Source organism: Mesocricetus auratus, unplaced genomic scaffold, assembly GCF_017639785.1.
Source record: "Mesocricetus auratus isolate SY011 unplaced genomic scaffold, BCM_Maur_2.0 Super-Scaffold_6730, whole genome shotgun sequence".
Lineage (NCBI taxonomy): Eukaryota > Metazoa > Chordata > Mammalia > Rodentia > Cricetidae > Mesocricetus > Mesocricetus auratus.
In genome coordinates this window covers 14680507-14705332 of record NW_024429184.1, presented here as the reverse complement: position 1 = coordinate 14705332, position 24826 = coordinate 14680507, and the positions used below count along the sequence as shown (strand labels likewise).

Below are 24826 nucleotides of genomic sequence, written 5' to 3'. Positions count from 1 at the left end.
AAATACAAGTGTTCCTGTGTATATGCATGAGTAAAAAAAGAGTACTTTCAACTTACAAAATACAGAAGGTGATAGAAACAGATCAAATAGAAACTGATCAAAAGTCAATGAAAAAAAATTTGAAATGTGAAATTGTACAGACCCAGAAGACTCATAGTCTGTTGATAAAAGACAAAAGTAGAGAGAAAATAATATAAATAAAGAGATGCAGCATTAGAAAATGATGTGTGCCTTACTAGATGCAATGAAGACTAAATGCAGGGATTATCAAAGTTCTTTGGAAAGGGTAAAATAGGGGGACTGAATGGAGGGAACTATCCACTCAGAATTATACATTCAAGAATCTGTCAAACAAAGACTTAAAAGAAAATGGCCTGGTCTATTGATGCACATTTTTAAATCCCAGGACTAGGGAAGCAGAGGCTGGTGGATCACTGTGAGTTTAAGGCCAACCTGGTCTACACAGTGAGTTCCAGGATAGCCAGGGTTAAAGAGGAAGGGAGGGAGAGAGGGACCTATCCCAAAAAAAATTTTTTTAAAGAAAATAAAAGAGGAAAGGAAAAAAGAAGCAGTATGCTTCCTAAAACAGCAAGTACTCATGTTTTACAAAGAAGCTGCAAGGTGATGAAATGTCAGCACAGTTCATTGAGTTCAGATGAATGAAAGAAACTGGTCTACAGGGCAGTAACTGTCTTATACACATTTTCCCCTTCTGTCTTAACCCATATTTAAAAGGCACAGGTTATAAGTATTTAATCTGTAACCTCTTTAAGTTGTATCTTATTGAAGTCAGTCTTTCATATTCATGACTTTACCTAAGGATTCAGCAAAAGTATTTATGTTTTCTGTGATTGTTTGTAAGGAACACTGCATCTCTTCTTTTGCTATCTTTATATTGTTATCCTCCGTCATTTCTGTGTTGATCTCCTGTTCCTCTACTCCCATCTTGGCCTGAGAACGTAGTTGGAAACTCACCTTCAGTTTGCATCACTTGTCTTGTTTTGATCATCTAAACTGCTGAATGTCATTACTTACATATCATTAAATTAGATGTTATTTGTTCAGTCTTAGTATGAGTCTTTGCTTGCTTCTGTGAGTTCATATCAGTTCTAACTCACATACTTTTTATTGTGATTTTTTTTCATATATTCTATGGGAGATTTTTGATGGTGTTCTTGTTTTTTAATTTTTGTTTCTGTGGTGCTGTGATCAAACCCAAGCCTTCATTAATGTTCTTAATTTGTTCATTTCGGAAGACTTCACATTATAAATCCCATCACAAATAAAACATGTGGCTTTTGTGTTTTTAGGGAGAACGGTAACTAGATCAATTCTTTAGAAACTTCATACTACTGTATCTCCTTCGTATATAATATCTAGCTATTACAAAAAGCAAAATTTTAGGAAATGAATAGAAAGTACTTTCCAGACATCCATAAGTACATCCTTCACCACAAATACTTGTGCTTAGTTTGGTTTTTAATAGCGTGTTTAATTCTGTTTGACATGCTGTTTTACAGTGTACAATGTTTGTTATTTGTGTGTTGCTGAAAATTAAACACCTAGTCCCTACACATGCTAGACAAGCACTCTGCCACTGACCACACACCCAGACCTGAGAATGCTTTTGAGGACTGGGAGGAGCTAAGGGAAGGAAACGCTGTGAGCACTAACTTCAGCAGGTACACAGTTCATAAGGTACCGTCTTTCCCTTAATCTGGTTGACCTGCTAGACCAGAAACATCTCACTTCCCGTCTATTTAAAGAATGATATTGCCACATCATCTTCACTATCAGAACCTTAAGCTTAGTCAGTAGAAAAGAATATATACTCCTCCATTTATTAAATATTATTAAATATGGGGTTTCAGTTTTTCAAGATGAAAGTTCTGGAGATGAATGATGTAGAGTTGGCATTGACAGTAGGAGACACAGCTACCAGGTATGTGGGCCAAGGAGTTCTTTCCAGAGAATCCTCTTGGTATGAGTCAGAATGAAGCAAAATTGCTGTTTATTAAGTAAAAATACACACCAAAGGGATGTGGATGGACCTCTTGAGAGAACTAGTACCAAATACAGGTATATTTGGTAAATAGTGTTCTATAGCACAGTGAGGTAGCAGATTCCAAAGTCACAATCTAATAACTGGGAGGAGGAAGAGGTTCCTAACATAAAGAAACTGTAATTACTCTGATTCAACCATTCACACTGTAGGTGGAGATAAAGTTATCATGTTATTCCATCAATGTACAGCATGTCAATTAAAAATAGAAAATGTTCTATGTGTATACAGGTAATAAAAGTTAAACAAAAATCCTTTTTTTGTTTTTATGAAAGTGTCCTTGGTCATTAAGGTGAAATTAGTCTTTTTTTTTTTTAAAGAGATCTGACCCAATAGCTTACAGTCAATAATATTGTAATTATAATATGTTAAATATATAAGATATTGGCAATACAATAGCTTTTCTGCCTCCCTGGGTTCAGGAATAATTTGGTAGAAATAGGTATTCAATGTAGATTGACCCACTATATCTCAGAATGTATATTCATTTTTTAATTATATATAATCTAAATTATCTTAGTTTCATGGGAAAAAAAAGTTTAACTTATGTTTTCTTTATCCTGTCATTTCTCGCATCTATAGAGCAACTCCAACCTCTCTAGGAACTCTTACTGCTTTAAAACAGGGTCTCCAAGTGTCCCTCCTCCCCTGGACTTTTGATTTTGAAAGGAATAATAGAAGAGACTTCAACAGGATTCTCGTTTAGTTGATTCCTCTTTCTTGTCTGGTACCCTGTTAGTGCTTAAATTTAAGTTTTATTTGACAACATTCCTAAGAGTCAGTCAGTTTCTCTCTCTCTCTCTCTCCCCCCTCTCTCTCCCCCCTCTCTCTTTCTCTCTCAGAAGATTGAAGATGCAGTTTGGTCACAGACACTCACTTTATATAAGTTTAGTGATTTGGTGATTCATGAGATTATCAGAAGGAAAATTTCAAATTTATTTAACAGAAAGGACAGTTGGTTTGGTTTAGTCATCAAAATAAAATCTGACCTACTGGATCCCTGTATTATGCTTGCATTTCCATTGGGAATGCAGTACTCCACTGTCCCTTTTTGCTGTTTAACTTAAGCTGCAGTGAGCACTAAGAGAACAGCCGTGGGGCTGAGCAGCTTATTTTTTTTAATCTATTCATTTTATACTTTCAGACAGATTTTTCCCTGGGGTGAAACAAAGGTTAACTGAAATTTCCTCTGTTGTGTACCTGAACGAATCAGCAGTTCGAGGAGGAAATCCCATTGATGGGCCAAGAGAGTGACAGGCTCTATTTAAAAAATTCCCCCGACTGTGTGGTAGACCAGCCATGCCATGAATTTAACTGTTCCTGTGGTCCCATACTTGTACCCACCAAAAAGAGAGCGAATGAGAGAGAGAAAGCGACTTTGTTCTGCTAACGTTGCCCTAAGCTTTGAAAACCATGAGCCATTGAGTTTTGTGAATTGATGTTAGACAGCAACAGAGGCCAAAGCTCTAGGGGCAGTATCTGAAAGGGGGTACACAAAACAGGTAGAAACTGTTTAACTTTTTACTCCCTGTGTGTGCACACTAGTGTGCTTACACACACCAAAGCCATACTTTATATTGTATGCTGTTAGCCCGAGTTATAGCTCAGCATGGTTTTGTGAAATATTTCTAAGTGCATGACACATAACAAGTTTTTCATGTCTACAGCTTTCTGCTCCATAAGATATTTTGCCTTTAGCAGTATGTAAGTGTACATATAAGAAATGAGAGTAAACACATTATGAGTCTAAGTGATTTTTTTTTATGTTTATAGTATCCTGTAGAAGCTTTACTTGTAGGGATAGCTCATGTATTTTGTATTTTTCCTCTTTAATGGAAACTGCTTTAAATATGAAAAGATGGTATCTTAAGTTGGATTAAACATCCTTAATTCATGTGTATTTAACCTCAGGACTTGTGAGCCTTGTTGAAGAAAACAGCTTTAAACCCTGCCTAGTAGGCCTCAATGGTGCCTACTGCACACAGATTATAAACAGACATTTCTTTTCTGAAGTGGAAGTTAGTATGTATTCCCAGGGGGCATGAATTGAATATCTGACAAATATTCACTTGTATTTCTATTTACAAAATTAAAATATAGGTCAAAATTGTACCTTTGTAACTTGAAGGTTCTCTTGTCAGTCTTTTCTTGCACAGTATCCTCTGTACTGTGAATGGGAATGTAAAGAGATTTTGAAAGATACTAAAATTCATAGAGAAAATTATCTAGATCTGGAGTGATTGATTGACTTTTGTCTGAAGACTTTGGGGAAGCAGATACTTTTTAACATGGTTTGGGAGAATTTATCTTAGAGATTTTTGTGGTGGCTAGATTTCATGCTCGCAGATAGGGAGATGAAATCTCCAGAGAGAAAGTGTTTTGTGTTCAATTGTTCAGTGTGTTTTGAAGAAACTAGTGTTTCTTTGCATAATAATCTTGCCCTGGTTTTATTCTGAGATATTTAAAAGTAGTTTCTCCTATTCTGTTTTGTAAACTTTTCTTTTCTCTTTTGTACTTTGTCTTCTTTGGCATCTTGGTCTCTTACTGCCAGTAGAAGGCTGTAGCACTATAAGGAACAGGTTGGTAGGTAGTAGATTTGTTGTAACTATTCCATGTGCTCCGTAAATACTGGCTACATTACTCTTTTTGAATGCCATTCAAAATCAAGATTGTATTTACTCTGATATTTTAGCAAGTTATAAATTTACCATACAGTTGTCAGTTTCTGCTCATGTAAGTACAATGTAAGTACTAATGCTCTAAAAGATACTAATGATCTATAAGCATCAGCATAGGTCCAGCTACATGGCTCACTAGGTAAAGGCACCTGCTTACCTGCTCCCAGGACTCACATGGAAAGAGGGAGCCAACTCCTGCACCCACATCTGTGTGCCTACACATATAAAATTAACAAATATGTGAAATAGTTTTAAATTAGTTTTTAATTAAAATGGCAACATTTTAGGAGTCACTTGGGTCTTCAGATTTTGTTAAATAGTAATTGTGGAACCACTGCTAGACAATAAGTGCTAAGAGATGTGAGAGAGGAAGATGGAACTTGTCTTTGCCCCAGGCAATCCGATGTGATGACTCATCCCAAGGAGCCACAGCTGCAAATGCAAGGCTTTCTTTCTTTTTATTTTATTTTGTTTTGTTTTGTTTTTTGTTTGATTTTGAGACATGGTTTCTTTGTATAGCCCTGGCTGTCCTGGAACTCACCTTGTAGAACAGGCTAACCTCAAACTCACAGAAATCTGCCTGCCTCTGCCTCCCAAATGCTGAGATTAAAGGTGTGTGCCTCCACCACCCAGCTGGGGGGCATTGTTTTACATAGCCCGAGTCAGGGTTATCTTAGTGGAAGACTGGCCCTGCTCCTTCACACCCTTCCTACCCACATCAAATCCTGTTTGGAGTGAAAGTAGAGCTGTGTTTACAGTAACTGAATGTACTGTGTGATAAGAGGATAACCTTGTACAGGTGAATGTCAGCAATTTGTTTTGTTTGTTTGAGGGCTTTGGTTTGATTTGGGGTTCTTTTGACTATTTGGGTTTTTGTTTGTTTGGTTGGTTGGTTAGTTGGTTGGTTGGGTTTCTTTGTTTGTTTGGCTGGTTGGTTGGTTGTTTTTTGAGATAGGTTGTGTTACAGCCCTAACTGTCCTGGAACTCATTTTTATAGACCAGGTTGGCCTTAAACTCACAGAGATCCAACTGCCTCTGCCTCCCAAATGCTGGGATTAAAGGCATGAGCCACCAGTGCCCAGGGCAACTTGTGTTTTTATGTATTGTGTCCTGTTTCAATTTTAACTTTCTACCTGGGGGAGGGTCTATGAGTGGAGATTTTAAAAGGCATGTTCTTTAGGTCTTTTCATATTGTCTTTGAGGTGTTGTATATTTATATAAAAATTTTAAAGTTCTCCTTTGAATACAGTGTTATATAATATAGTAGACATCATACCTTTCGATTACTTTCTGGCAATCTCAGCTTATGTAAGCAATAATTATTGTAGGAACATTGATGAATATGTGTGTTTAGAATTTAAGGAAATTTTAATCAGGTGTGTACTTCCTGGAGTTAAATTGAAATGTGAGTCTCTTATGGAGTTGGTTGTCCTAATAGCATCTGAATTCCCACACAGACTAACTAGATTACTTGGTGCCATAGTAAAAGATGCAAGTTTTAAGCTTGATAGGGTACCAGTATTTAGAGCTGGTGATGGTACTCCTCAGACAGCTGTCTGCTTTACTGTTGATGAATTTCTCCTTTGGTTCTCTTTGCAGTTCAGTCAAGGTTTTGTATCATTGCTGCATCCTGACTCTCACTGAGATCACCAGTGTCTTAGTTAATACATCTAAGGTCAGCTCTCAAGCCTTATCTGCCTCGGATACATTTCTCCAGTCAGCCCCGTGCACCTGTGCACATTGGTCCTTCTGCTCAGCTATGCTGCCACCTCACTGGTTTAAACCCTTGGTCCTCTGCCTTGCCGCTTTCACCCCGTCTTAGGCTGAATATTATCCCCAGGCCTCAATTGGGATCTTTGTACTTCCAGTCCTCTGTCACCTAAATTTAAGCTTTGTAGGTCCTGTAGCAGCTCCTTGGTCTTTGTATTTTACTACTATTGCAAACCCAACCTGTCCTAAACTAAGGTAACTCCCCAGACTTGTTACTTGCAGGGTTTTGTTACATACAGTAACCCTCCTGTTAGCTTCTCAGGTCAGACACTAGGGAGCCGTCCTTGGCTCAGTTCTCTTTCTGTTCACATCTAAGTCTCCCAGACTTGGTCGGCTTTGCCTTCAGTGTGTCCAGAGTGTGTTACTGGACTTCCCATTCTTCACCTTGATCAGAGGTCCTAATTGTTAACCGAATGAACTGCGGTAGCTTCTTAACTTGTCCCCTTCTCACACTTGCCTCCAGTTTTTATTCTTAACAGAATAACTCTTTACATTACAATCAAGTTATTCTTTGCTCACTGTATTCCAGTGACATCCCTTTTCCCAACAATAAAAGCCCATATCTGTACACTGTCCCCCAAGACCTTTTATAAACATGTTTTCCTATGCCTCTTTGACTATACCATGCCCTCCTACATTTATTCTACTTTAGCCACACTGGACACTGCTCTTTTGTAAACACTTTGCCATGGCCCTTGCTACTGCTTGGAATACTTTTATCCAGAAGTGCATGTCTTGATTTCCTCATCTTCCATGAGTTTTGTTTAAACACCAGTGAAACCTACTCTCCATCCTACATAAAATTGTAACTCCTATCCAACACACTCAGTTTCTACTACGTATTCTTTTTCCAAAACACTTACAAGCCCATAGCACACATCATTTATTACTTTTTGTTATGTTTGGCTTTCATCCCCCACTAAAGAATCAATCTCTAGCTTGTTGACTGACACATTCTAAGCACCTAAAATGGTGTCTGGTATTTGGAGATAATTGGCTAAATATTTGTTGAGTAAATAAATGAATGGTAAGAACTGAGATAATTCTTTAGTTGATCAGTCAGTATATCAAGTTCATTGGTGGTTTTGTTTTTGGTTTTCATGTATCATTTTAGTATTTTTAGGTCTTTTTGTAAACTCATGTGTGCATTACTTTGATAAAAATTCACAATGAAATATAAAATTGTTTAGAGAAAAATCTACTCTGTATGTAAATGAAGTTGAATGGCCTTCAATCTTAGGCCATGAGTAACTTCTGAAGACTATAAGGAAGACAAGAAATTTAACTGCCCTGCAGAGAAAAGGAAAGGATTATACTATGGACCCTAAGGTTCAAGCTGTTTGGATAGCATGTGATTCTTGAGTTGAAATGAAAGCTGCATTTGAGCTATTAATATCTACAGGGGATAGAGTATTTGAGCCCTTTTATAAAGTTGTAAAGGTGAGTTTTGCCTTAGATATGTTATGCTTATAATAAATGGCATGCCAACATGCTTCTATCAGCATGCTTAAGACCCTGGGTTCTATTCCCCAATATCACAAAAAGATATTTGATCTAACATCTAGTGAGAGGTTTAAAGCAAATCTGATCCCCAAAATGATAAAGAAACAAATTATTGGGATGGTGACTTGTTCTATCAAGGCAAGGATGAACACAGACCTGGACACTGAACTAAAAGGGAGTGGGAAGGAGACAAGGAGGTATTCAAAGAAATAGAACAGCTGAAAGACTGCCTTCCAGAGTGCCACCCCACTGCCAGCAGAGGGCTGAGGCATTTTGTACAGCCTCTAAGCTTCACCTTGCATGCCCTTTAAAAGTAGCCTCTGGATTGAATGTTTTTATTTGTGCCTTTGTTCTTACAGATTCTTCTGCCATCCTATTTTGCTTTGGACGTGGAGGTGGGGGGATGTAGAAGTGGGAATCATGTAATCATATACTGACATCTTTTACTAGTAGAAGTATTTCACTGATATCTTTAAAGGAAGAAAAAAGTGACTTTGCTATCCATATTGTTGATCTGTTGGTCATTTTGCTCATTCTATTTGTGTTGCTTAGAGTGAGTTTTGGGGTTTGTTTTGTTTTGTTGTAATGGTGGGTCTTAGGGGTTTGGTTGTGTTTTTTTAAACAGGGTCTCATATAACCAGTGCATGTAGTTGAGGATGACCTCCTGAACTCCTGACCTTCCGGCCTCTGCCTCCCAAGTGCTAAGATTACAGGCCTGAGTCACCATGCCCAGACTTAACTTCTAAATAAGAATCTATAGCCAGGTAGCTCACTGATGAAATCTTGGGGCATAATTGGAGGATACGTGCTAACCTCCTTATGTCCTTTCTCTCTGGCAATAGACTTTTATATAACTGATTCACTTTGCAAGAGCTCTTTGTAACCCCAAGCTAAGCACCTGCACTCATTTCCTCTTTCTTCTTCTTCCTCTGTCTCTAAAAAAAGAAAAGTCAAATCCTCATTTATCTTTTACACATAATTTTAAATATAAGCTGTTTCTGGTAATTTTAATTTGATTGAAAATAAGACGAACATTTTCTTTCGTAAATCCTTGTGTTAAAATTGGTCTTATTTATGCTATTGCCAGTTATATAGCACAAAATTAAAATGAAATGATTAAGTTAGTTTTCTGTCTGATGTTAAAATGAAAAACCATAAATATGAGGAAAATGAGAGAAAGAGAAAGCACACACACATGCAGTTTGAAAAGAATGCAAGTGAATAAAATAGCTGAACCCTTGGGGATTTTAATGTGGCATGTGTGTTTCTCAAAAGTTTCCGTTGAAGTAACAGATGCTGCTGGTGAAGTTGGGAATCGCAAGTTCACTTATGGCTGTTTCTGTTGCTTATTAGAAGTGAGACTATCCCAGAGGGGATCTGGTATGGTAGAGTTAGGCTTAGGAAAGGATGTGATAAATAAATGACAGCTTTGTCTTTGTGATCTTTAATATACTTTTAGGCATAGGGGCAATTATCTATAACTGTGCAGTTATCTTACATTTTATGTAGACCCTGGGCTTATCACAGTATCATTATTCAGTAATGGTGATTTTATTTTTTTAGGCTCTTAAAGATTTTACTCTAAAAATTCTGTTCTTCCTCAATCATAAAAACCTGTCTTGCTTAGAAGACATTTGCTATACATTAAAATCCAGTTAAATTATATAATACCTTATGTGTCCCAATTCAGAACAGTGCTTTTTCATACAAGAGTACATATGATTAAATGTCATTTCTTTTTGTTCCTAATTTCAAATTTTGTAAGATACTATGATAATCAGCAGATATGTAGATAAAACAAATGTAGTCTCAGTCCACATAGAGCTTTGGCATAGAAAGGAATAAATTGTTTATTACTGTAAACCTTAATGCAGGGTTTTAAGTGCCCAGTAGCCTAAAAGATGCAGATAATGTGGTTAAGGGAGAAAAGACTAATGGGAAATTGATGGAGATAGAAATGTTACTTAGCTTACTTACTGATTGGTTTTTAAAGACTTACTTTTGCTTTAATTCTGTGTACATGTGGATATGTGTATGTGTGAGTACAGATGCCATGGGACCCAGGAGGAAACTATCAGATGCCTTGGAACTAGAGTTACAGCTAGTGTGAACCACCTGATGTGTGTGCTGAGACTCAGACTCCACAAGAGTAGCAAATACTCTTCACCACTGAATCATCTTGCCAGCCCCTTTAATTGATTTATTAAGTAGACATCAGTACAAAGAGAAATGCCACAGTTCAAGTCCAGAATGTCACAAAGTTTGAGTGGTCCTCTCTAATGTTGAAGTATCGGATGGCAGTAATTGGGAATTTTTAAGGAGAATCCAAGTACCAAGTAAATGAAGTGAGGAGTGTCTTCTGAGGTTCTGGAGAATACATATTTAGGCACACCTGCAGAGTATGATAGGACATTGGGGAAATTAATGGGTACAGCTAAAACAGTGGGGCCAGGAAAATAAGAACTGAATCATCAGTAATGTTGTGTCATACTATGATCCAGCTTTTGTCCTGTTGGCAGCAAGGGACCTTCCAGATAGAATATGTTCACATTTCTATTTTATTCCAATAACAGTAGAATGGGATGGAATTTATGATAATAAAGAGAAGCTATTTAATTAATAATGTATGTCAGAAATTAAGTGGCCCAGAGCTAAAGTAATAGCATTAAGGCTATTTGGGATAGATAATTTATAGGATCTGGTGAGTAATCTTATACCAGTTAAGAGGGAAAATTTCAGGGTTTCTAACCTGGAAGACAGACTATGGTACAAGTTGTTGAGGTAGACAATATTAGGAGGAAAACAAAAACTAGAAAGGTTTTTTTTATTGTTGTTTTATATGTCTGGTTATTTTTTATTAGTTTACAGTAGTGAGGATTAAGCCCAGTGCTGACTCCTTAGCAAACACTCTACCACTGAGTTATCAAGAGTGAGGAAGAAAGAACTTTTAGTGTTATGAATTTGAGTTACCTATGAAGTATTCATTATCCATCCCAAATCTCCCATAGAAATATAGACTGCATAGGGACTAAAGAAATGACCCAGCTTGGAAGGACAGATTTGCTAGTTTCCATTATGGGCATATTGGCATACACTAGGAGAAAGAAGGCAAACAGAGCATGCAAGATGAGGGGAACAGACCACACAGGAAGACAAGAGCCAGAAAAGTGAGACACCAAAGAAAAGTAAGAAAGGTATTAAATATTTGTCTATTTATATTGGCCTTGAGGCCCTGAGACATAAGGATATTCAGAGCGATGGTTACAGAGGTCAGATTTGAGCTTGAGAGTGGATAAAGAGGGAGCAGTATTGGAAGTCAGGGAGATTATGTGCAAGCACAGAGGTGAAAACATGAGGAGCGTGAGTTTCAGACAGGACTCTGAATTTGCAATGTCAGGAGCACTAAAAGGGAGAGTGGGGGACAATTGTTACTTTTGTAATGGCAAGGAGCTAACCTCACCATAATTGGCGTGCACTTGACCTTTACCACCTGAGTTCTTATTGTTCCCTTGACAATTTCACTGTGTTCTCAGTAGTGGAAAAGTGCTATTTCAGATCAGTCCAATTTAGCTTTATAATGCAAATGAAAAATAAATATTGGGAAAGTCTCAGATTTCGGTTCCTTGGAGATTACAGGTTTATGTTAATCATTAGCTTCATTTTCTCCGTTCCCTATTTGCTCACTCTGTACAGTATATGAATTCATAATTACAAAGGGATTTACACACTTAGTTTTACAAGCTACTTCTCGTAAGAAAGACTGCTTGGACAATGTTGTCATCACAAGTTAGTTGTTTGTTGGTAGAAGTCAGTACATTTTGCTAAATGGCCTATTTTCCCAAATAATATTGGGCTTTTGTGTTCTTTAAAAACTTAATGCTACCCAGTGTTGTGATAGATGCCTGTAACCCCATCAGTGGGAAACTGAGACATAGGAAGCCAGCTCGGGCTCTATGGTAATTAATCTCACTTGTCAACTTGATGAGATCCAGAGTCACCTGGTGGTCAGGTAGATCTGGACTTCAGGCTCCAGTGGTTCCATGGTCACACAGATGGTCCTAAACTCAACCACACAAAACGAAAAGATACGAATATGGGAAATAGGCTCATGATGGAAGAGTTGTCAAAAAAGACAGGAAATGAGAAAGCGGGATAACAGTAATCTAGATTATCAAAGAAAAAAATTAATAAAAATTGCAATAAAAAGAAACAAATGGAATTTAAACAATATGTATATGAAATTTTTATTAACTAAAGTACAGATTAGATAAAGAAAAAGAAGAATTTTATTTATTTCTATCTGTTTGTTTTAAAACATGGGCCTCCAAGGATCATGTCACATTAAAGCTACAGTTCTCCATGAATGCAATTATAAAATTTATATGTGTGTATAGTATTTATTTTTTAAAGATACTACATATTAACTCAGTTAATTCCCAAATAAAGGGTCAGCTTGACATTTGAAACTAAATTATTATAACTATTCAGGAATAAACAGGAAAGTCAAAGACATCTCAATTTGTTACAAAAATGGCATTCAATAAAATTTACCACCTGTTTATATTAAAAACTTAGCAAACTAGGAATAAAAAGAAGTTTATCTATAAAATTTTCATAAAGAACAGTATACTCAATTGTGTAAAAAGAAATGTGTCTTGTTTGGGAACTGGGCCAAGATTTCCTGTTGCCACCTAAGTCAACCAACATTCTGCGGGAGATCTCTATGAAGCAGTGACATAAGAGAAAGAATGAAAGCATGTGAATTGACGGGGAAAGCAAGAGCAAGCAAGGGGTTCCAAAGCATAAGGCACTTGCTTCCAAGCCTAACACACAACCTGAGTTACATCCCTTTGGGGCCCACATGATGGAAAGAGAGAACTGACTTTGACAAGTTGATCTCACGTGTACATGTGTGCATATGTGTGAGGAAGAAGGAAGTAAAACTGTCTTTACTCGCAGGTGATATGAACATGTATGTTGAAAATTGGCAGAAGCTTCTAAAACTTAAGTGATTGCAACAAATTTATACAGTGTAATATGAGCGTATAAAATCAGTTATATTGTGCCGGGCGGTGGTGGCGCACGCCTTTAATCCCAGCACTCGGGAGGCAGAGGCAGGCAGATATCTGTGAGTTCGAGGCCGGGCTGGACCGATAGCCTCCAAAACAATACAGAGAAACCCTGTCTCGTAAAAACCAAAAAAAAAAAAAAAAAAATCAGTTATATTGTATAAATATACAGTTGAAAATTGGAAAAACATTACCATGAACTTAAACCAGAGTAAAAGAAGAAGAGATATATTTATTTATGAGGAAACTTGATATTATAATAACCTCTGTGTATTCAACACAGTATCAATCAAACTTTTTACAGAAATTGATGTGTTTATTCTAAAATTTATACCCAAAAACCAAAAGGCCTAGAATAACCAAAACAGTCTTGAAAAGAATGAAAGTCAAGGGTGTGTACATATACCCCTGCGTTTCATTTTTTGTTGTTGTTTTGTTTTGTTTCATTTGAGGCTCACAATATAGTCTTGACTGGCCTGAAACTCACAAACATCTGTCTGCTTCTGCTTTCCAAGTGCTGGGGTTAATGACATGCCACTGTGCCCAGCCTGCATTTCATTTTTTAAGAACCAAATTAAATCAGCTTTGTGAAGTTGGGGGATGTCTTAGTCAGCAAAGGGTTGCTATGCAAGCCTAAGAACCTGAGTTCAGTCCCTAGCACCCATGCAAAACACTTGGGGACAGTACACATTTATAATCCCTGCACTGGGGAGCTAGAGACAGGCAGGATTTCCCAGAGTCTCCATGGTGAACTGCTCTAGTCAAATTGATGGGAAACCCAGTCTCAAAAAGTGCTATGGAGAGCTATTGAAGACATGGATGCTCTGTCCTCTATACAAGCATGCATGAACATTCACATATACATGGGTGCATGCGTGCGCACACGCACACACACACAAAATTAAATGAGTTTTATTATTCAAGTGATTACAAGGGTCATTACATCTTAATGCTGAGTGTTGCTGACACAGAGGGCAGCTCTGAAAATCACAGTCCACAGTACATGTATGCAGCCTCCAAATTCCACAAAGAAAATCAGCGCAGCACAGCATCTCTGCTTTCCTGTGGATGGGCTTTTTTGTAAAGCAGCCTCAATGATTTTCTTAGTACAGGTATTTTATTTTAAAATATGTTTCTAGACACTTACTTACCCCTGGTAGGCCTGAAAAAATGTAGATTACTTCATGTCTCTTAAATTCTTTTTAGAGAAGCGAGTCAAGCTTGATTTGTGTTTTTGAGATAGGTGACAGTGGTAAGGTTGGGTGGAGGAGGAAATCATAGCTTGGCTTTTAGTCCTTTGTTGACACTTCCCTAGCTTCTGCATTAGTCATAGGTCCCTTACTTGTCTGGAGAGGGACCAAAGGAATAGGAAGCCTTTGCAAGTTTGTAAAAGAGCAATGCGAAGAAAAGAAAATAGCTGACACAGAAAAATGTTGTAGTCTTCCAATTTTACAGTTGTATTTTCAGATTAATACTTAGTGGTTTGTGGATATCTGGAAGTTTGGGTTTTGTTTTTGTTTTGAGATAGGGTTTTGCTGTGAGTGTGGCTAGCCTGAGCTCACTTATGTAGGCTGTGGTGCAACAATCCTACCTCCTGTCTGCCTCTTGCATGCATTACCCCACCCAGAAGTTTCTAGGTATTTGGTCTCTTGTTTTGCTCTTTTATGTCACTATCTTGATGTTGCAAATGGAGTGCAAAATTCTAATCTACGAAGTGAACTGGTTTTCAAGGCTTAGGGTTTTTTAAAGTGTTACATGGAGACCAGCAAGATGAAGTAACCAGTGAAGGCGCCTGTAAGTGTGATCCCCAGAATCTGTATCGTGAAAGAAGAGAACCAGCTCCCTCCAGTTGTCTCTGACCTCCACAGATGTTAACGTGCACGTAGAAAATATAATACTTTTTAAAGTGTTTGATGCTAATGTAGAAGTCACCTAGAAAAACCAGTAGACAAAGTTAATGCTGATATTGAATGGAAGAATTTCTCCTCTACTGACTTGGATATTGCCGCGCCAGCGCCACAACCAAGTCCAGGGTATCAGGAAAAGAGAGATTAGACATCCAGCTGTTTGTACTAAGAGAATGCATGTGTTGCCTTTATTGCCAGGAGAGAGAGTGTGTGTGTGTGTGTCTGTCTTCATTGTAAGTGTTAAGAGGTCTCTCTCTTGTAAGAGGGAGGAGCTTTATATACATGTTTACAGCACAGTGGAAAAACCCCAGGTAGAAGAGATAGTTGTTTTCCTCCTGCTAGATGTTGATGTCAGAGGGTCAAGGCCAGGGCAGTAAGCCAGGACTAGAAAACAGAAAGCACTTGGACTGGAAAACAAGTTGCACTTGTAGGCTGACCAGCAACTCACAGAGACCCCATGGGGCTGGGGCCCAACAGATATAATGAGATTGTGTGTGTTACCTGCTGCTGGACAGAGTAACTGGATAAAACTGAAGTCTGTCCACATTGCTGGGAGGACTCATTAACAGATAACAAGTAACTTGTTGAAGAGTTTAGATGGAGACAGTGGTCAGCACTTACATTTTACGTCACAAAAACCAAGTCTAGAAGGTCAATGCAAGATTCTGAGGCTTATTCACAAAAAGTTGTGCAATGTCCTCGTGTCTGGAGCCTACAAACCTAAAGAGGGTGGTGGGATCATTGAGATACCTCCCCTCTAAGTAAAGCTCTGCATAGTCAGGTAAAGAAATTGAGATGAATTTCTTTCTGCAACTGCTCCTGGGTATTTGGACCTTTTGCTTATTTTTTGTATTTATATAGAGCTTGATATACAAAGCATTTTAAGTCTCATTTGATTCCTACAGAAGGTTTTAGGTAGTCAGGGCAAATACTAAAAATACTACGTTCCCATTTCATGGGCAAAAATATGAATGAGGCACAGAATGGGTAACAACTGCTAAGAGTGCTTTTAAGTAAAGTTCCGAGTAGTTAGCTCGGGTGGGTGAGAGTGCTTGATGCACTGACATTAATTAGGACCTGAGTTCAAATCCTCGCACCCATGTATAAGGTGGAGCATGAGCACACATCTACCTATAATCTCAGCATTGTGGTAAGCAGAGAGTTTGCTGTCGACGTAAGCTCCGTGTTCAGTGGGAGACACTGTCTCACAGGAATAAGGTGGAGTGTTGGAGAATAAAACATCCAGCATCCTCTTCTCCCCTATAGATGTCCCCACACACATGCAGGTGCACACAAAACCCTGACTTTAAAGGTTCACATGTATCTTTAGTGATAGAGTGCTCGTGTGGCATGCACAAAGCCTTGAGTTCAATCCCTATCACCACAAAAATAATACAACATTTTAGAGATGGAGAGATGGCTCAGCAGTTAAGAGCACTTGTTGCCCTTGCAGAGGACCAGAGTTCATGTAAGTCCGAAAAATAGCATTTTAGACTTGCATAAGAATTTGAATTATTTAGCACTTCTTATTTATACCTTTAGGGTCTGGGTTAAGTGCTAGCAAATTGAAGAATCATTATGTGTCTGAATGTGGCTTTAGACTAAGAGTGACATTTGTTTCATTTTGTAGGAGAAGATGATGTAAACTGGTTCATCAGTGACAAAGACATCGAGGTAAAATCCATTTTTTTAATTCTCAATAATAGGTTAATTTTGTCCTTCCATCTATAGATTTCCATTTGTTTTACTACAATAATTTTTGGAAAAGTAATAAGCTTTTTAAAAAAAAAAAGACTTAGTCCCTATAGCTTAGAAGAGTAAGTTTAGTTTTAGTATGTGTGTGATTTAACTTGCCAGAATAACTCAACTTTGATTTTTGTCAGCTGATGGGTAATTGTAACCATTTGATACCCTTCTGTTTCTGTTTCTTCTTTGCCTTGATGATTCCTGTTAGCCCTGATGGCCTGGTACTAGTAAGCTCAACACCGGAAATAACTGTTTCTTCAGTGTAAGGAAATGGTCAGTCTATATTTAGAATGTGGCAGGTGCTTGTGTCAATTATTAGCCTTATTGTAGCAAATACTTAAAAAAATTTTTAAGTTGTTTTCAATTTGATGTCAAGTTTTAAGATATAACTAGATTGGAGATAACTGTCAACCAGTTCCAGAGAATAACAGGTAAAAAAAATGAAGCTTTTTCAAAAATGAAACTTATTTATGTATGTATTTTTCTTTTTTTGAGACAGGGTCTCCTACATAGCATAGGCTGGCCTTGAACTCGAGATCCTCCTGCCCCGGCCTCCCAAGTGTTGGGATTATAGTCATGAACCACCATGCCTGGCTTTAAAGAAGGAATTCTGCCAAACAAGATGATAAGTGCATGGTTGGGATTTGCATATTCCTCTTTAGGTATTTCATATGGTATGTTTTGTTCATGTTCTTTCATAGATAGTAGAATACAAGACAACTAGAATTGGGTCACTGTGTAGCAGAATGTACAAGAACTATAGTGGAAGAATATTATCTCATACTCTTAGAAAGTATACTTAATTTTATAGGCAATGGAGATAGCCCTGTGCTTTTCAAAAGAAGGATATATTTGGTAGTTATATGGTTTTATAATGTTTTGAAGCACAAAATCATAAAAATACCATTCCCTAGCTAAAATTTCAAGCAAGCCTCTTATTCACAAATAAATGGTATATGTTTAGATATAGAAGTTAGCTACAACTGATTAAAGCATGTCAGTATTTCTGCTAGACCTGAACCCTAAGTGAAGAATAGTAAATGGAGAGAGTCGTATGGGCAAGTGTAAAAGAAATCATCCTTTTGCCCACCTTTATGGGGCGGGTCCACATTCAGGAGTCTGCCAATTCTTGTCTTACCAAAGTAATGGAGCTGACCTAAAATTTAATGTTTCTTACTCACTGACAGTTTTAAGAGGAAGAATAGGTAGGTTTCCTTAAACTGACTGAAATAATTTTAATTCTTGATTTTCCCCCTACCCTTAGGCCAAGATAGGCAATAACAGATCATCTGGAAGATGGACCAACCGATACTATACAGCCAACAAAAATGTCACATGTAGAAATTGTGATAAACGTGGCCATTTGTCAAAAAACTGCCCCTTACCACAAGTACGTGAGATACGTGATGCTTCTTTCTTGTTAGAGTCAAACTGTTAGGTCTAGAAACCTGTGACTTAGACTCAGCTCTTGTTCAGGTGGTGGATTACAGTAGCTCATGAGACTGGCTCAAGGGTGGGCAGTAAGTGTAGCATCTGGAAACCCTAGGGTCCATTTCAGCTTCCCCGTTACGAGGTGCATGACTGTGTGCAAATCACTCCTATTCTATGCCTAGAAGACTGAGTGAAATTATTTCATTTCCTTTCGAAACTGTGTCCTCTTTAAACAGCATATTCATTGTGAATAATCTTCATTGTTAGAAATTTGTGATTGTTTTCATTTATATGTGTGTACTAATACAAATTATGTAAAGCCAGTACATCTACCTAGCTCTAAGATATGGTGGCGAGTAGTGGCCCTGTACACACACTCTGTCATTAACTAGTCTCCTAAACAGCTCTCAAAGGCACGCCTCTGCTTCTCTCTGTTCCCTCTGTGACTTAGTTTCCAGATACTCGCATTTTGTTTTCTAGATATTTTCCACTCTGTGACTATTCCTCTCTAAGATAAGATATGCTAAATAAGTGCCTGCAGGGCATATATCCAGACCTAAGACTTTGGGGAAGAAACATACTAATAGCTGTGTTCAAGCTCTGAGTCCAGACATTTGTGTGATTTTTACAATTTTGCTCACTGAGTTTCAAGTTAGAAATACCTTTGTATCGAATTATACAAGAAAGGAATAACCAATGTTCTATCCTTTGAGACTGATAAATTTGTGTTTGTCTGCCACATAGAAAGTCCGGCCTTGTTGTCTCTGCTCAGAGAGAGGACACCTCCAGTATGGCTGTCCAGCCCGTTTCTGCTTAGACTGCTCTTTGCCCATGTCTTCCACACACAGATGTCTTGAAAGATCTTCCTGGAGAAAACGTTGTGACCGATGTGATATGATAGGCCACTATGCTGATGTAAGTACCCTTAATGTAACTAATCCGTCGATACTTTGGACAGTATACCAGTTACAGCCATCAACCAACCTACTTGAAAAAATATTTGTTTGGGTTTTTTTTTGTTTGTTTGTTTGTTTGCTTGGTTGGGTTTTTTGTTTGTTTGTTTGTTTTGTTTTGTTTTGTTTTTTCTATTGAGACAGGTTTCCTCCATGTAGCCCTGGTTGTCCTGGAACTCAATCTGTAGACCAGTCTGGCCACAAACTGAGGGATCCACCTATCTCTGCCTCCAAGTGCTGGAATTAAAAGTGTGTGCTACCAGGGCTGAAAAGATGGCTCAGTGTTAAAAGCACTGGCTGCTCTTCCAGAGGACCAGGGATCAATATGCAGTACCCACATGGCAGCTCATAGTTGCCTGTAATTCCAATTTCAGGGGGTTCAACACCCACACATAGACACACATGCAGACAAAACACCACACGTGGCTTTGAAAGAATATTTATTGTTCCCTAAATACAGTTGTCATATCCCACTAGCTACTTGCCTACAAAGCAGTGCTCCGAATCTCAGGTATAATCCTAAAGAATCCATCAAGAGGGAACACCAAAAGGTTTCTTAAGCCCATGCTAGCACCTTTATTTACTTACTAAAGATTGATTTTTAGAGAGGTATATAACAACATGGAAGTTTTACATACAAATTCATGTATGTATTAGTGAAAATAAATGTACACTTATACATCTTATACAGATGTGCATGTGAAACCTGGTCTGATATTCTTGTTGAGGATTTTTCTGGTGGTAAAATAATGCTAATCTAAGACAAGTACATGCCTCCTGGGACTTTAAATATGCTTGTTTTATTAGGTCCTTTTATATATTTAAGAAGTTACTCAGACATTGTAGTGTGGCCTATAATTCCAGCACCTAAGAATCCTAAGCATGAAGATACCAAGTTTTGAGGCCAGCAAAACCCTGTCTGCAAAAAATATTTTTTGTAGTAATAAAAAAGTACAAGTAATTTAGAAGACATTTCAGTTATTTGCAACATGGTCAGAATGATGCAATGGACATTGCTCACCTCTTTTTGTAAATGTGTATGGGACGAAAGAATCTGTTGTAATCACAATTTCAAAGCCCAGAAAAGCTGATGATGTAGACTCAGCTTTGATGGGGACTGTGTAGCTTCCTATAGTCAGTTTACTCACTTCTAATGAATGTGTCACTAAGGGTCTGTCATTTTACCTCTTAGTTACATACATTTCTACAGAGTAACAGATGTTTATTTTATATTTAAGAGTTAACCATCACTAAGTCATTTTTTCACATTCTTACTTGGGTGCTGTCCCTTGTTATTCCTCATGGTCTTTTTAATGCTAAGGTTGCAGGCTTGTGCCAGAAGGTCAGACCAACTCATGAATGTTGATCAACTTACTCTTAACTGCTCATATCCCCCACCTCACCTGTCCTTCTGAACTGATAGCATCCATTTCTTCCTCATTGTTGGACTTTGCAAGCCTTGCACTTCCTTTCCCTCTGTAGAAGCCTTCAGTTCACACTCATGACCTCGAGTGATGCTGGCTTCCACCCGTCCTGTCAGTACTGTCTTCTCCCCCGCCACACTTTTCACCCTTTCTCAGAAGACTTCTGAAACCTTGCTTTACAACTTAAAAAATCAAGCGGGAAGCTGGGCGGATCTCTGTGAGTTCGAGACCAACCTGGTCTACAAGAGCTAGTTCCAGGACAGCCTCCAAAGCCACAGAGAAACAAAACAAAACAAACAAAAAATCAAGTGCGGACCAAGAAGATGGGTCAGTGAATAAAAGCACTTACCCACCAAACCCGATCACCTAAGTTGGATACCCAGAACCCATATGGTAGAAAAAGAGAACAGACTCTCACAGATTGTCCTCTGATCTCCATTCCACAGCATTCATTCATACACTTGCACACTGAATAAATAAATATTTTTAAAATTTTAAATAGATCGACAAAGCTTAACTTTCTCTTCCTATAGCCATACTTAGGTGTTTGTTTTGCCAGAACCAAATACATAAATGCAAAGAAAATTCATAATAAAAAAACTGATGAGCTATGATCAACTCTTGCTATATTTGAAATACTTCATTAGTTACCAACAGTACAAAAACAGCTTAACTAAGATTTCAGTTTTACAATGTGAAGAAGAGATATAGTTCAAGATCTAAGTCAACATGCACCATTGGTTTTTGCCCTCCAAGGACAAAAATATGGAATGTGAAAAGATTTCCATCCTGAAACTGCCTGAGACTGTCCTCTTCTCAGTAACTTTGCAACCAGAGTCCTGTTGTGTATTTGATGCTGGCCTTACCCTTCCAGCCCTCCTTCCTCAGCTTCCTAAATTCTGAGCCTACTAATGTCCATCCAGTACCTGGCTTAACAACTTTTTTATTCTTTTGTTTTTTGATATAGGGTCTCACTATATAGACTGAGAGATACAAAATCATATTTGAGAAACTTTAGTCATTCTGAACTTTTTTTTTTTCCTTGCTCCATTCCTGTCTTGAAGGACTACAGTGTTATGTCACACTCTGCATTGTTTTAGCACTAGTATGAAGGAACAGTTAACAGCATAGTCTAGAGTCTCGACCACTTTGGTCATACTTGTTACTGTCCTGTCATAATCTATGAATATAACTCTGGACTGTTACAGTTACCGCTTTGCCCATTTGCTTTCTGTTTTCAGTAGGCGGCTAGAGTTGTCATTTTTGTTTGCTTGTTTTTGCTTTTAGTTGTTTTTTTGGGGGGGGTATCTCACAAGGTAGGCAGCTAACTGTGCATACCAGCATAGCCTTCTGCCTCCTAAGTACTGGGATTATAGCATGTGTCACCAATCCTGTCTTGGAGTAATCCTTTGTAACGTGTCCCAGATTACTTCAATCCAAAATTCTCAAGTATGACTTTGTATCTCTCTGAGTCAAAGCACAGGCTCATACAGTCTGTACATGAGCTTGTATACTCTTGACTTCTTGGCTGTTGGTTTCCTGTATTAATTCCTGTTGCATACTTTATTTAGAAGATTTCCTTGAAAGATCAAATAAACTTTTCTCTGTACCCACCCTCTGTTATTTTCCACTAGTTGCCCACAAGAGCTTACTTCCTCATCTTTATCACATCTACCCAAGTGCCTCCTTCTGTCCACCCTGGTTAAAACAGCACATCTCTACACCTTCAACTCTCTGACCTCTCTTCCTTTTTTTCCTCAGTAACACTTAGATCTAATATTGAATTCAGTCTTCTGTCCTCTACTTTGAACACAAGATGGATGTCTGTTTTTAGAATGTTCCTCATAGTAACTGGTTTTTAGGGCAGTGCTGCATTGTTGTAGCTCAATAGAACTTTGAATGATGAGTTAATGAATGAGTCGGGAATGATAGATCCTATGCACCCAACCTCCAGGTAGATGAGTCCTCAAACCTTGCACACAAGCATACCTCCTAGCACATTCTCAGCTTGAGTGGGTAACAAAGTTGACCTAGTGCTGTTTAAAACCATCTCAATCAACTTTCCAGAAGCCAGCTTACTTACACATCCCCAAACTAAAGTGACGCTTCTAAGACAAAGGCAGGCCCTTTTCCTTTCTTTCCGAGGATTTTTAGTATTCAAGTCTAGATCTTTTAACATTTTCCTTGTTACCAAATACTTTTCCTAAATATGTGTGCTTTAAGGGAATGCTGTAGCTATTTTGCAGTCCTTTAGTTTGGGCCTTCAGCTGCCGTGTTCTATAAGGAAGACTTAACCAGTGACCTTGTGGTGAAATATAGATACTAAATCAACTTGAATGGCTTAAAAGAACAAATTCAAGGAAAGATAAGATCAATTTCAGGGAGCCTTTTATAATTCAAATGATTAAGGGAAATCTAATTTTCCTGTTAATTTACTTGATGATCACAAATGATAGAAAATCAATACAACTTAAAATGTACTAACCTAGCAAGGGTTCAGGAGATGAAAATATAGAACTTCTCCCTCTCTGGATTTTTCTGTTTGTTTGTTTTAGTTGAAATTGTTGTTGCCACAAAACAATTTGAATATGTAATAACCAAAATGTTAAGGAAGGAAAAGGACTTATTTTGAAAATGGAATCATCTCTGAACTGGTGAGATGGATCCATGAGTAAAAGTACTTGTTACCAAGCCTGGCAACCTGTATTCAATCCCCTGCTCCTATATGGTAGAAGGAGAGAACCGATTGTTGAAAGTTATCTATGACTTACATACACACTACACTTGTGGTGGCATGGGCATGCCCACACACATGCAATAAATAAATAAATTCAATAAAATAATTTAAATGTTATAATTGATTGGTTGATTTAAATAAGTCTTTAAAAAAAATCATTAAGTGAACCTGCAAGTTGGGAGGCCAGGACCAACCAGAAAGTTAAGAAGACCTCTTCACTTTAGTCTTGCTATTATTGGGGATCAGAGGTGTGCCATGATATGTGGGTGGAGGTCAAAGGGCGGCTTTTGGGAGGTGCTCCTCTCCTTCCACCCTGTTGAGGCAGGCCTCTCATGCTGCTACTGCTGTGCTGCATATGCCAACCCAGCTGACCCTTGAGTTTCAGGGGTATTCTCCTGTCTCCTCCTCCCATCTTGCCACAGAAATTGCCCTACTTTGATTCTGTGCTTCTATGACAAAACATTGACCAAAACCAACTTGGAGGCGTTTTCTCCATTGAGATCCCCTCTTCCCAGATGACCTCAGCAAATGTCAAGTGATGGAAGACTAACTAGCATAGTAGTGCTCAGATTTGCATCCAACTTTTATACCTAGGCTCAGGGATTGAACTTGGGTCCTTAGGTTTGTGCAGCTAGTATTTTTACCCACTAAACTATCTCCCCAGCCCAACTTCTGTCCTCATGATCATTTTAGTGAAAATTGCTTATGTGTTCATTGTTAAGAGAATAAATCCAAAGCCAAGAATTAGCCATTCATTAGAACTGTTCCTAAACCACTCAATTAATCAATGGATATCTGAACTCTTTGTAATTGCATATACACATTCTACATTTTAAATTGAAACTGTATACATTAGTACATTTCAAGTTTGAAAGAGAATTCAGCCCTGTTTTGTTAAGCAGTTTCCTTTTTCAACATCTCTAAAGTAAAGAATTCCCCTGCCCTCTCAAACTGTCCTATAACACATACCTCACAATCTAGCACTTGACCCTAACAGCAAGGTTAACGACAGGGTTTCTTTGTTCAAACTAAGAATGCACTGGTAGAGGACAGAGATAATTCTTTTTCTCCAGAAGAAGGGAGATTGTTCCCCCAAGAGCCTTCAGTTTCATTAAGAATTATGTGCTACTTAGAAATGGACTTAGTATAGTCATATGTGAGACTAACAAAGCAAATTTATACCAGCAATAAGGACAAATTCTGATACAGTTGTGTTGTGATTAAAGAAGACAAACCCTCATTAATGCCCTGTCAGGCTACAGACATACTAAATACTGCAAACTAAGGTCAACTCTCCTAAGCGTCATTGATTCCAGACAGCTTCTGAACTGGATTCTACAAATCACTTTCAAACCATGCAGTTGTATACTAATTAATTCATTTAAACATGCACTTGTAGCCAACCTTTTGTCATTGCAACACACCATGGTCCCTTATAGAGCCCACCCTCCATTCCCTAGTACGATTATCTTCTGTAGAGTTCTCACTCAGAACCACTGTCATCTAGAGTCCACAATCCAGAAGTTCAAATTTAAAAGTTGGTGCA

The 24826-nt window shown here is 38.0% G+C and overlaps 1 protein-coding gene across 3 annotated transcripts in view; it reads left to right on the top strand.

Annotated features, from left to right (window-relative positions):
• Zcchc7 (zinc finger CCHC-type containing 7) overlaps positions 1 to 24826 on the top strand; it is a 174133-nt gene that overhangs the window by 116327 nt on the left and 32980 nt on the right. For all 3 annotated transcript variants that reach the window (XM_005078888.4, XM_013119600.3, XM_040739121.1), the window contains exons 3-5: positions 16620 to 16663; positions 18000 to 18125; positions 18911 to 19081. In XM_005078888.4, coding sequence (XP_005078945.1) covers positions 16620 to 16663; positions 18000 to 18125; positions 18911 to 19081 — 341 coding nt within the window. The remainder of the gene's footprint in view (positions 1 to 16619; positions 16664 to 17999; positions 18126 to 18910; positions 19082 to 24826) is intronic.